This window comes from Hippopotamus amphibius, chromosome 6 (assembly GCF_030028045.1).
Source record: "Hippopotamus amphibius kiboko isolate mHipAmp2 chromosome 6, mHipAmp2.hap2, whole genome shotgun sequence".
Lineage (NCBI taxonomy): Eukaryota > Metazoa > Chordata > Mammalia > Artiodactyla > Hippopotamidae > Hippopotamus > Hippopotamus amphibius.
The window spans coordinates 20,984,737-20,998,960 of record NC_080191.1 but is presented as its reverse complement, the minus strand read 5'-3'; the positions used below and the strand labels follow the sequence as shown (position 1 = coordinate 20,998,960).

At 37.6% G+C, this 14,224-nt stretch overlaps 1 protein-coding gene across 3 annotated transcripts in view; it reads right to left on the bottom strand.

Annotated features, from left to right (window-relative positions):
* RPF2 (ribosome production factor 2 homolog) overlaps window positions 1-12,967 on the bottom strand; it is a 34,473-nt gene extending 21,506 nt beyond the window's left edge. Inside the window, exons 1-5 of one of the 3 annotated variants that reach the window (XM_057739224.1) lie at window positions 12,857-12,967; window positions 10,350-10,482; window positions 9,358-9,395; window positions 6,186-6,225; window positions 147-228 (exon numbers count right to left, since the gene is read on the bottom strand). In XM_057739224.1, coding sequence (XP_057595207.1) covers window positions 147-228; window positions 6,186-6,225; window positions 9,358-9,395; window positions 10,350-10,482; window positions 12,857-12,912 — 349 coding nt within the window. In that variant the 5' untranslated portion in view covers window positions 12,913-12,967. Of the gene's footprint in view, window positions 1-146; window positions 229-6,185; window positions 6,226-9,357; window positions 9,436-10,349; window positions 10,483-12,856 lie in introns of those variants that run through there. The other 2 variants (XM_057739225.1, XM_057739226.1) reach the window with 2 other exon arrangements.
* Between the last annotated feature and the right edge of the window lie 1,257 nt (window positions 12,968-14,224).

Here is a 14,224-nt window from a genome sequence, read left to right as displayed (position 1 = left end):
CCACAATGAAGAGTAGCTCCCACTTGTAGCAACTAGAGAAAGCTTGTGTACAGCAACGAAGACCCAACGCAGCCAACAAATAAATAAAATAAATAAATAAATAAATAAATAAATTTATTAAAAAAAAAGAAGTAAATGATATTTACCTATTACCAGATTATTTGGCCGCTTCTTATTATGGGAGCCAAACATGAATAAAGAACAATCTGACTTCTTTGAAAAAAATTCCTGTAAAACCAAAAGAAATCCCATTCAATCAATGTATAAATATAAGAACCTTAAGAATTGTACCTCTTTGAAATAAAAGGTATCCAGATTGGAAAGGAAGAGGTAAAATTGTCATTAAATGCAGATGACATGATACTATACATAGAAAAACCTAAAGACGCCACACAAAAACTAATAGAACTGATCAACAAATTCAGCAAGGTAGCAGGATACAAGATTAACATACAGAAATCTGAGGCACTTCTTTATACTAACAATGAAATATCAGAGAGGGAATGGGAATTCCCTGGTTGTCCAGTGGTTAGGGCTCCATGCTTCCATTGCAAGTGGCCTGGGTTCGATCCCTGGTCAGGAAACTAAGATCCCGTAAGCCGCGTGGGCATGGTTAATAATAATAATAATAATAATAAATTGCATCAAAAAAATAAAATACTTAGGAACAAACCTGACCAAGCAGGTGAAAGACTTATATGCTGAGAACTATAAAACATTGATAAAGGAAATTAAAGATTTAAAGAAATGAAAAGATATCCCATGCTCTTGGGTTGGAAGAATTAATATTGTTAAAATCGCCAAACAACCCAAAGCAATCTACAGATTTAATGTGATCCCTATCAAATTACCCATGACATTTTTCACAGAACTGGAACAAATAATCCTAAAATTTACATGGAACCATAAAAGACCCAGAACTGCCAAAGCAATACTGAGAGAACAAAGCAGGAGGTATAACCCTCCTAGACTTCAGACAATACTACAAAGCTACAGTAATCAAAACACCATGGTATTAGCATAAAAACAGACATATGATCAATGGAACAGAACAGAGAGCCCAGAAATAAACCCACACACCTACAGGCAATCTTTGACAAAGAAGACAAGAATATACAACGGGAAAAAGACAGTCTCTTGAGCAAGGATAGTTGGGAAAACTGGAGAGCTGATGTAAATCAAAGAAGTTAAAACATACCTTCACATCATACACAAAAATAAACTCAAAATGGCTTAAAGACTTAAATATAAGACATGACACCATAAAACTCCTAGAAGAGAATCTAGACAAAACATTCTGACATAAATTGTACAAATGTTTTCTTAGGTCAGTCTCCCAAGGCAACAGAAATAAAAGCAAAAGTAAACAAACGGGACTTAATCAAACATATAAGCTTTTGCAAAGCAAAGGAAACCATAACTAAAATGAAAAGACAATCTACAGACTAGGAGAAAATATTTGCTAACAATGAGATCAACAAAGGCTCAATTTCCGAAACATACAAACAGCTCACACAACTCAATAAAAACAAAAGAAAACAATGGGCAGAACACCTAAACAGACACTTCTCCAAAGAAGACAAACAGAAGGCCAATAGGCACATGAAAAGTTGCTCAACATCACTAACTCTTAGAGAAGTGCAAATCAAAACTACAATGAGACACCACCTTCACACCAATCAGAATGGCCATCACTAAAAAGTCTGCAAACAGTAAATGCTGTAGAGGGTGTAGAGAAAAGGGAACCCTTCTACACTGTTGGTGGGAATGTAAGTTAGTGCAGCCACTATGGGAAAACAGTACAGAGGTTCCTTAGAAAACTAAAAATAGGGTTACCATATGAATCAGGAATCCCACTCCTGGGCATATATCTGCAGAAAACTGACTCGAAAAGATACATGCACTCCAATGTTCACTGCAGTACTATTTACAATAGCCAAGACGTGGAAGCAATTAAACGTTCATCGACAGGTGAATGAATAAAGAAAATGTGGTGTATACACACACACACACACACACACACAAACACTATGGAATACTACTTAGCCATAAAAAAGAATGAAATCATGCCACTTGCAGCAATATGGATGGACCTAGAGATTATCATACTAAGTGAGGTCAGACAAAGAAAGACAACTATATCACTTATACATGGAACAAACTTATTTACGAAACAGAAACAGACTCACAGGCATAGAAAACAAATTTATGGTTACCAAAGGAGAAAGAGGGTGGGGAAGGGATAAATCAGGAGTTTGAATTAGCAGATACATATATATAAAAGAGTTAAAATAGTACATATAAAATATACTTTATATATATTATATGTATATACTATACATAAAATAGGTAAACATGCTATATATACAACAAACAACAAGGTCCTACTGTATAGCACAGGGAACTATATTCAGTACCCTGTAATAAACCACAATGGAAAAGAATATGAAAAAGAATATATATATCTCTCTGAATCACTTTGCTGTACACCAAAAACTGACACAACATTGCAAATCAACTATATTTCAGTTAAAAAAAAAAAAAAAGAAAAAAGAGAGACTTCCCTGATGGTCCAGTGGTCAAGACTCCATGTTCCCAATGCAGGGGGCCCAGGTTTGATCCCTGGTGGGGGAACTAAGATCCCACATACAGCAATTAAGCATGTGAGCCGCAACTACTGAGCCCGCAAGCTCTATAGCCCATGTGCCACAACTAGAGAAGCCTGCGTGCCACAACAAAGACCCGGCACAGCCTAAATAAATAAATATAAAGAATTGTACCTCTGAACTAAAAACAAAATGTACATCAGTTTTTTCAGTGGAAATTAAAGAAGACAATGAACAAAATAGGACTAAGCAAAGAAAAAGGAGTTTATTTGTAGCTTTTAACTTCAAACTTTCTGATTTGGGATACCTAAGGAAAAGATGTTAAGTTTAAGACTAAAAATATACGAAAACTACTAGCTTAATAAATAAAAAGAGGACGTTTATTTTCAGCTATGCAGTTATTTTGGAATAGCACACTGGAATACTCCATTCGCTGAACAAATGCCTTCACTCTCACGACACACATGAATATACTGGGGACTTACATGAATTAATCAGTATGGTGCTTTTGGATGTTTATAACTGCACTCATGAGTTTACAATTCGTATAACTACTTTTCACTGCAAACTTCATCCACACGGGAATCTTCCCTTAGAATCTCCACACAATCTCAGCTGTGACTAGTTCCATTTTGTGTACCAAGCAAGGACTGACTGACAGATCTATGGTGTTCCTACCAGAAAGAGATATCTCCTCCATCTGGCTCTCAGAAGTATTGACTTCCATTACAGATTTGAGAAGGGTGGAAACACAGTTATAGGGTTTCAATCCTAGATAGTTCCTTCTACACTAGTGCCTATACTTTACATCCCACATATTTTGATTCAGTTTACTCAGAGCCCCAATCTCAGCACAAAAATTAGACTGAATGTGTTTTAGTCTTGTTCTAGCATAGTTGGAAAAGCTTCCTAAATCAATGACAAAAATATTAAAGAACATTCAAAGCAACCATTATCCTCAAGTTTTCTTTACTGAGTGCAAGATCCCCTGAGGTATGGGCCTCTAGTTTGGTTATCATTCATTCCAGTGTTTAAGCAGAAGCAAATGTGAAAAACAACTACCTACTTGCCTATTCACGCCCCGTGTACAGGATAGAGTCAAGAAGTCCAAGAATTCTGGCTTTGCCTTTTACTACAGGATCTGGTCAACCTTTCTTTTCTTTTTTTTTTTTTTTGGCTGTGTTGGGTCTCTTTCTCTAGTTGTGGCTATCAGGGGCTATTCTTCCTTGTGTTGCACAGGCTTCTCATCACAGTGGCTTCTCTTGCTGCGGAGCACGGGCTCTAGGCGTGCAGGCTTCATTAGTTGCAACACTCAGACTCAGTAGTTGTGGCGCATGGGCTTAGTTGCTTCACAGCATGTGGGATCTTCCCAGACCAGGGATCAAACCCATGTCTCCTGCATTAGCAGGTGGATTCTTAACCACTGCGCCACCAGGGAAGTCCTGGTCAACCTTTCTGAGAATTAGTTTTATCATGTGTAAATCAAAGACAATAACACTTCCTACAAAAATCTGCAAGGGCCAATGTGAGATGTCATATGTGAAAGCAACTAACAATGTGTCTGGCACAAATCAGGTGTTCAAAAAATGTTTTTTAAATGTCCAAATCAATGAAAATCCTTTCTTAAAAAAAACTTTAACATTCTTATGTTAACATCTCAAAGCTTTCCATAAACGACCTTTCACATATATATAGTACTCATCTGTCATCCTTCTTAACAAAGTCCACTTTTTGTCAAAATTCTAGAGTAAGAGTAGTCAAATTTTCTCCAAAAGGCTAGAAAGTAAATATTTTAGACTTTTTATATGGTTTTTTAAAAAAATTAAAAACAAAAAACCTTAAAAAATGTAAAAACCACTCTTAGCTCATGGCCCTCACAGAAACAGGGATTTAGCCTACAGGAGGTATATTTGCTAACTCTTGTGCTAAAGCACAGTTCCAAGACTGTACTGTAAGAAATGTGCTGTTGGGGGCGGGGGGGGGGGGGGGACTTCCTAGGTGGCGCAGTGGTCAAGAATTCGCCTGCCAATGCAGGGAACACGGATTCCAGCCCTGCTCTGGGAAGATTCCACATGCCACGGAGCAACTAAGCCCGTGCGCCACAACTATTGAGCCTGTGCTCTAGAGCCCATGAGCCACAACTATTGAGCCCATGTGCCACAACTATTGAAGCCCACACACCTAGAGCCTGGGCTCTGCAACAAGAGAAGCCACTACAATGAGGAGCCAGCATACCACAATGAAGAGTAGCCCCCGCTTGCATCAACTAGAGAAAGCCTGTGTGCAGCAACAAAGACCAAAAGCAGCCAATAAAAATAAATAAGTATTCTCAAAAAAAAAAAAAGAAATGTGCTGTTGGGGGATGGAACATCAGAAGGAGGAATTCAACCAAATTTCCAACAAGATCACTGTTTCCACAGCCATTTTGAGCTCCAGTGGTCTGAGATTTATTACAGCCAATGAAATATCTCGTCTTTGGAAATGGGAGATCGAAAAGAGGAAATGCCACAATTTCAAGTATAGGAAAAGCTCTCATATTGACACTGTATTGAAAAGTACAGAATGCTACATATTCTACAACATAACACTCTACAAAGTGGTATTCACCTGAAAACACCATAGTGTCACAAAACAAAACCAGCCCTGGATAAGTCATGTGTGGAAGACATAAAATTCTGGGTTAGACCCTACATTTTCACTTTCATGATCTCTTCAAGAAATGACTATGAAAAACCCAAGACTGTGATAAAAGCAATTTTATTAAAAAAACTAAATATTTATTTTGACAATATTTTTCTTAATATACTACAATTTTCACTGCAGTTAGTTGCCACATTAGGATAAGATGCTCAATTTCAGTTTTGTAATTAACTGTGATTCTATTTAAAAATTCTTTCTTTTAAATTCACTAACTAAAAGAACAAGCAATGGAGTTCCTGTCAAGAGAACATAATCACGTTCTGATTTTTTTAAAGTCAACTTAAATAGTTTAATCCATGTATTCTCTTATGATTTTCTTTAGTAAGAAACTAACATCATCACATACTCAAAGTCCGTTCATCATTCACCGTTTATTATATACCACCTTTTATCTGCTGATTTCATTCACTAGCCTTTTTCATTTAGTTTTGATTGCCAATACACTCAAACAGGAATTTGATTAAATCTAGTAAAGCAACTGACAACTGTAAGCAAAAATTCAGGTAGTGTTTCTTGTTCTAAAAATACTCAAAAAAGAAAAGTAAAATGTTTAAAAATCAAACTTGCTCCATAAAAACAGATTCATAACAAGCTTCCTTTTGACAATCCATTAATCATATACTTAAAATATAATTTAATTTTTAAAAGTCCTATCAGTATACTTGTAGTGAATACATACTATTCATGGTGAAATATAAGATCTGTAGTTATACATTTGGAAGTATAAAAGTCTTATTTCCCTGCATTCTGCATCAAAATTCCCTCACATAGGATGATTTCTAATTTAAAATCATAAATTAGAAGTACTATTAAATTAAATGAATTAGTTTGAATAATCACTTATACACCCTCATAAATCAGAAAGATTCTTGCACTTACCAATGATGTCTGATCCTCAAACGGCCTTGTAATATTTTTCCTAATATTAAAAAAGTGACCTTAATTTTAATAAGTAATTCACTCATAACAATAATGTAATATTAAGTAAAGATAATTTTATTTTCAGATGATTAAAAAAAGCTGGACGAATACTTATTCATTCAAATATTTATTTAGTGTCTATTATGTGCCAGGCACTGTTCTAGGAGTTAGGGATACCATAATTCCATGCCAAACAAGATCTTTGCTTTCATGGAATTTACATTCTAGAGGGAAAATAAACAATTTGAAAAAGTAATATCTGTTGTGACAAAAATAAAATAGGGCACTGTGTTAGTGTAAAGAATGGAAAATGATTATTTGAGCTGAGACCTGATAAATGAGTTAGCTACGGAAAAGTTTTGAGGTTAAGAGTATTCTAGGAAGAGGGAACAGAATAAGAAAAGATTCTGAGATGGAAACAAACTTAGACTATTCAAGAAACAGAAAGAAGACAGTTGTCACTGAAGCTTAGTCAACGAAGGGTTAATGGTGGGGTATGAGGTCAAAGATGTAGACATGGCCCAGAATATGTAGCGCCTTGTTGGTCAAGGTAAGGAACGTAAGTTATTAAAAGAGCAGCGGGAAGCACTGGAGGGTTTTAGGCAAGAGAGTGATATGACTGGATTCAAATGTTCTTTTTAAAGGACTTCTCTGCCTGCTATGTGAGGCTGGAATGTAGCACAGCAAGAGTGAAGGGGTTAGTAAGGAGCGATCACAGTAATGTAGGAGAAAAAGAAGAAAATGGTGGGTTGGACCAGGAATAGCAGTAGTGGAGATCGAGAAACAGTGGGTAGAGAAATGTAGAATACTTTCTTTTTCATGCAGAAAGGAGAAAAGATTATATATTTTTATTTGCTGAAATATGCATAAAGAAATTCTGTTACGTAAGAAATTAATGATGGTAGCTGTTCTGGGAAGAGTATATGTTTATATTTTCACTGTATATTTTTGATTTTTTAGTTATGTAAGTAAAGTATAAAATAGTTCATAATTTTTATGAATTTAAAGAGAAATAAAATCCTATATACATCATAATCTCAATTTTATTCAAAGAAAAAAAACATGTATAGATATGAAACTGCATGAGGAGAAAATATACACAGTGCTTACCTATGGGTGATTATTTACTCTTATCCCAATTATCTAAGATAAATATATATTTCTTTTATAATCAGTAAAAAAAAAATGTATTAAAAAAAAATGATTCCACACTTCCCTGGTGGTCCAATGATTAAGACTCTACGCTCCCAATGCAGGAGGCCTGGGTTCAATTCCTGGTCAGGGAACTAGATCCTGCATGTCACAACTAAAAGATCCCGAATACTGCAACTAAAGAGCCTGCATGCCACAACGAAGATTCCCCATGCCTCAACTAAGACCTGATGCAGCCAAAAAATATATAAAAATTAAAAAAATTTAAAACATGATGCCAGACAAATCGGGAAAAATTACTGCAGCATTTATGATTAACAGCTAACAGCAATTCACAAATAAGCAAATATGACCTACTGGAAACATAGGGAAAATGCAAGTTTAAACAAAATGTCATTTTCATTTCTTAATTAAAAAAAAAAATAAACCAAAAGTAGGTAGAGACTCTGGAAACTTGTATATTGTACTCAGCCAAACTTGTCAAAAGGCACTATTGTTAATATGCTAGATTGGGCATGAAGCTATACCCAATAATCTCATATCTAGAAATCTCATGTAGGAATTAATACAAAAGAACTCATTTATGTAAAAATTGGCTATTTTAGCATTATTTATAGGAACAACAAAAAAAGAAAATTAAAATTTCCTCAAATTAAGGAACAGTTAAGTAAATTTGAGTATAACCATTTAACAGGCATTATACTGGCATTAAAAATAATATCTTAAGGACCATCTATCAATAGAAAAATGCTTGCAATACATATGAAAAAGGCACAAAAGAACTGTCAGGATAATGAAACTGTCTCTGTACCATGACTGTAGTGGCAGACAGAACTCAGTGCATTTGTCAAAACCCATGAAAGCATATGCCACAAACAGTAAATTTTACATACATAAATTAAAACAACAACCAGTATGTGGTAGAAAACCCAAAACAGAATACAAACTGTACTAAAGGACCTTAACTATAGTACAAATGAATATCACAATCACATTGAAGGGGTTAAAAAAAACCTAACCTGACCTACACTGGAAAACAATATTTTTACTGCATATTGTGAGGTTAAAGACAAAAAGAGCTATACACAAATTCCATACTCTAGTTAGTAAAATTGTTTCTTATAAGGTCAAATTCTGAAACTACTAGAATTACACAAATAATTAAATATATTATAATGAAAGCAAGGTTTCTTACTGTCTTAGAAGACAAGTTACAGAAAAGAAAAGGAGAAATGCTGGAATGATGTCTTTGGTATTGCACTGGAATTGGAAGCACTAGTATGAACTCGTGATTTTTTTTAGGAAGTATCAGTATCAACTCAGAGTTTTTTAACATATAGATAAATATAAACAGAGAAGTGTGTACATGCATGGGTTAATATACATAATATGTATTTTCAAGCTCTGTCTGCTGAGAGGACCTAGAGACAACCACACTCCAGGAGCAACTGAGCATACTTAGTGCCCAGATCTCTGTTTCTAAAGTATCAGTCTCCAACATATGGAACCAAGGCTGATTCCAGGGCTGTGGCAATGAAAACTACAAGAGGAGCCTGGAGCATCTTGTTGTGCCAGAAAGTGCTCAAACACAGGGGGCACTTTGCTGTTGTTTTTATTTTTTTATTTATTATTTGTCTGCGCTGGGTCTTTATTGCAGCACAAGGGATCTTTGTTGCTGAGCACGAGATCTTCATTGTGGCATGCAGGATCTTTAGTTGTGGCATGCGGGAATCTTTTAGTTGCAGCAGGAGGGCTCTTAGTTGTGGCATGTGGGAGCTAGTTCCCTGACCAAGGATCGAACCCAGGCCCCCTGCACTGGGAGTTTGGAGTCTTAGCCTCTGGACCACCAAGGAAGTCCTGGATGTATAGTATTTTTTAAACAAAATATTTTTCTAAATCTCCCATAAAGTGGTTGCTTATTACTTTTATAATGAAACAATATAATTTAATAAGTGAAGTAAAAGAAATCATTACTTACTTTTTATACAGAACACCATATGGTTTCTTCAGTGCATACTGTAAAACATAATTCATAGCTTTCAAAACAAAACACACTCTGAAAAGCAGAGGTAAAAATAAAGCATTACAACAGTCATTACACAAGATTATCCTGGTCACTGAATCCTATTCTGATGTCTCCTGCATGGCTCCCTTTTGATCACTTATAACTTGCAACACAAGCTTAATACTCTTAGACCTGACTTTCCTAATTAAAAGTTTCTATGCCCTTTCAACATTCTATCCAATTTAAATGATTCCCTTCATTTTCTAAAATTCTAGCTTCATCTAGCCCGTTCTCCTTTAGCCATACCCAATTATTTGCAATTTCCCAAATACATCATGCTCCTTCACACTCCCTTTTGCACAAGATTTTTCCTCAGCCTTGGAAGCCCTTCTCTTCCTCTTCCTTTCCCCTTCTTGTTCCAAATCCTGCTTCAAAATGAAGCTTAAGTGTCATCTCTAGGAAGCCCATCCTGTGTGTTGCAACCCGCGTGGGATTTTAACTCAGTCTCCCATCCTACCCTGTTCGTATCGCCAGCACAGCACTTCATTCACAATGCTGTAACTTTCACCTGTCTGTCTCCCTCAACTAAGGTTACTGAAGGGAGAGACTGTGTCTTATATAACTATTAATCCCTAGCACCTAGTACAGTAGTTGGTATTGCTGAAAGAGTAGATAGTAATATGCAGTTATCTCATTTTACAAATTAGATATATTCCTGAAATGTGAGTAAACCAAATTCTAATAATTAAAATCAGGTGAAGTTTACTAAGGGCACTAGCTGCTGTAAGGAAAACCAGCAGTCAGTGCCTTGGCGAGGCAAATAACCTCCAACGTCAGCTTTTCTCTAAAGCTAGCATTTCTTAAGGCAAGACAAATTTTTCTATGTATTTCTCAGGCAGCCCAATTAGTATGCTAAAAATTTCCTAAAATGATTTCAACACCATTTAAAAAGTATGTATACGTACCACATCTCTAAGTACTTGTGTCACTGTTGAATTTGCATTTCCCCCTTTAATCAGCATAGCATTTTTAATATTTTCACTGAGTTTCGGCTCTCTCTTCTCAAGGAATCTCTTGGCTCTTTTTGTTTTGGGCTTTCTGTTCAGAAAAATCACAATTCATAACAACTTAAAACATTTTCCCCATATTACAAAACCATGACTTATGCACAAATTCTTAAAAATCAACAGAGATGGGCTTCCCTGGTGGCACAGTGCTTAAGAATCCTCCTGCCAATGCAGGGGACATGGGTTCAAGCCCTGGTCCGGGAAGATCCCACATGCCTCGGAGCAACTAAGCCCATGCGCCATAACTACTGAGCCTGCACTCTAGAGCCTGTGAGCCACAACTACCGGGCCCACATTCTGCAACTACTGAAGCCCGCGTGTGCCTACAGCCTGTGCTCTGCAACAAGAGAAGCCACCGCACTGAGAAGCCCACGCACCACAAAGAAGAGTAGCCCCCACTCACTGCAACTAGAGAAAGCCTGCACGTAGCAATGAAGACCCAACGCAGCTAAAATTAATAATAAAAATAAAATAAAAATATATTAAAAAAAGACTATTAAAAAAAATCAACAGAGACATTACATAACATCTACAGGATTCCACCACTAAAAATCTCACTTTTGGGGGAAATATTAGTAAAAGATATTCAGTTATTACTGTTTAATAAGTATTAATACTAATTAGATTTGGTCTTTAAAATGACTTCCATTTTTATATTCCCAGCATTCTTTTGTTTTCTAAACCTTTTGCTTAAAAAAAAATAAACGACTCAAGTGAATACTATTGCTGCTTTCACGCCATTATTTTTTCTTCAGTCTTAAAGCAGTCAAAACTATACTCTGCACCCTAACACAAAGAAGTGCTAACACACCCTAACACACACCAACTGCTAATCGAGCTGTGGGCAGCTACTAAACACAGGGAGGCTAAACATTGCTTATCTTTCCTCCAGGTTTAAGACCACAACGCCTGCCAGGAAGTTTACAATGTTTCACTCCAACATCATTGCCGAGAAAGTCAAATATTATTACCACCAAATTGGAAATAATAACCACTGACACTTTTACAGTCTATTAAGGCTTAATCTTTCACAGCTGAGGCAACTGAGGCTAGAGAGGTAAATCTGTCCAAGGTCACACAGCTTAGCAAGTAGGCCAATCTTCAAAATGAGCTACATTTAACAATTCACCTAGACCAATCACTCTGCAAAATATGAAGGGAAAACAAATCCATTATTCTGATTTTATGATGTCACAGCAGAAGTGGTCTTTCATACACTCTGTTCACTTCTGCTTACACTACAGTGAGAATCTTGATTTTCCAACAGTTTTCTGCCATCTACTGAAATAATTCCTCTTCTCTTAAATAACTATGATCCTCCCTCCTTCTGGTCCCATGGACACTTCGGGAAGAAAGAGAAATACAATACACACACACTTATTTACCATGCAGACTTTAAAATTCTCCTCCAGATAAAATGTCAAGCACATACAAATCTTTTAATCATTTACTGGTTGGTAAAGATACACATTATTTTTTAAGTCAAACCAAGAGAGATTTAGTGCGTCTATAACCCAATACAAGTGCTATATGTTCTATATTTCATGTTTTATTACTTCTGACTAATCAGCAACTAATGCAAATAACGCCTTGTACGTTCTATTACCTGTTTGTCTCCCAATGAGACAGTAAACTAGTCTTACTCATCGTTGCCGTCCTCACACCTGCAGAGAAATAGTCAGCAGATGTGCTAAAATCCCTGAATTAATGACCAAAAGAATAATTTGTCCTTTTGATTACATATTAACCCAGGTAAAACTCAAGAAAACCATAGCAAAGGACAGCAGAATTATTTAGGAGATCGATAGGCATTTTCTGGACTAATTTAAGGCAGACATTACACACAAGGATAACTCAAAGAAGTGTACAAGTTTGAGAAAAAGAGAAAAAGCTAATGAGCATCTCTATGTGCTGCAGCAAAGCCTTTACCCACATTCCCGCAAATAATCCTCACAGTTCCATGAAGTACGACTATTATGAACGCTAGTTTACAGGGTAAACTCAGACTTAGACTAAATGGCCCAGTCACAAAGCTTTAAGTGGACGGGCCCGGACTGCCACCTAAATCGGTCAGAGTCCCAGGCCTGTGCTCAGAACCTCTCACTCTACCACCTTCCTCACACTTCTGCGGAAGCCGAGACATGTCTAACTGTCTAGGATAAAGGTGGCCAACGCCTCAGTGCCACCTCCACCCCGCGGCTCCCACACGTGGAATTCCCCGCTCTCCATACTCCCGCAGGCGGCACCAACAGAGGAAGCCAAAGACGAATGGATCCATCCGCCCTGACTGGCAACCCGTGTGAGAAAGGAGAGCGGGCGGCCAGGAGGAGCGGGAGGCAGAGGCGCTACCACAACGTCAGGCTACTGGAGGCCCTCTCCCCAACGAAAGAACCCACTGTACTTACACAACTCGATCCAAAACGTCCATCGCTAACGCACCACGAAACGGGGGAACGCACATGCGACTCAAGGTTCCGCGAGATAGGGCTGCGCGTCGCTGGAAGCGGAATCGAACTTGCGGAACCGGAACTTGTGTGTGACGTCACTTCCTGGGACCGCGGGTCACGGACGCCTGGTGGCGCTAGCGGCCATTTGGGATGAAACAGTACTCTGTTTCCTTGGTTACAGGTTTTTGTCTTGACTCTTTTCCAGAAATCAACACTCTTCTCTAGGAGCTTGATGTACGCATCTGTGTGTGAGCCGGAACAGGGTTCTTGGCCTTCCCCAATCAATAGAAATTCAGGCAAGGCCTTTTTGGGGCTCCTGCACCTGAAGGAGGGAGCAAAACCAAGTAAAAGTTTCCCTTGCTCCTTCCGGAGGGTGAAGGGGGGTGGGTATGTCCAGGGGTGGGGGTGGGGGGTGGCTTAGATGGTTTGCTCACCTCTTTGGTGGTGTTGGTTGCAGGTGGCATGCACAATACCTTGCTCCCTTTGCTCCCAGCTCTTCAGAAGTGGCCATTTGCCCTAACTGTGCATGCACCCATTATTTTTAGTCCCTTATAATTTCTTTGTATTTTGTTACTGGAGGAGGCATTTGTTCAGGTGCAAGCATTGCAGCATTGCAGGAAAGGGTCCCAGGTCCCAGCCTGTCTCATGTGTCACCTGTTATCAGATAGCTATTCATCTGGGAATCCCCCAGGATGCTAGAAAGTTTGATGGCATGGTAGATACTCACAGTCACTGAAATTATCAATGTGAAATATGTACTGTTGACAAAACTGTGAGATCAGTGAGGCAGAGTTTATAACTGCCACAGTGCCTGACACATAAAAGGTAAGCAGAAAATACCACTGCTGATCGTTATTTTCCCCCCAATGTTTAAATTGTTGTGTACTTCACACACCAGAAGTTACCCCTGTAACGTGTACAACTTCATGGTTTTTAGTGTATTCACAAAGATGTACATCCATCACCACTATCTAATTCCAAAACATTTTTATCACTCCTCCCATAACCCACTAGCACTCTCCACTTTCCACTCTTACCACCCCCTGGCAACCACTAATCTATATCTCTATAGATTTGCCTACTGAAAACATACCATATAAATGGATTCAGACAATATGTGGCCTTTTGCGTCTGGCTTATTTCATTATGTTCATACGTGTTCATGTTTAAGGTTTTTATGTGTTGTAATATGTATCAGTACATTGTAATTTATTTAGGACTGAATAATAGTCCATTCTATAGATATACCATGTTTGTTTATCCATTCAAAACTTTATGAACGTTTCCACTTTTTTACTATTATGCATTATGCTGCTTTGAACCTGT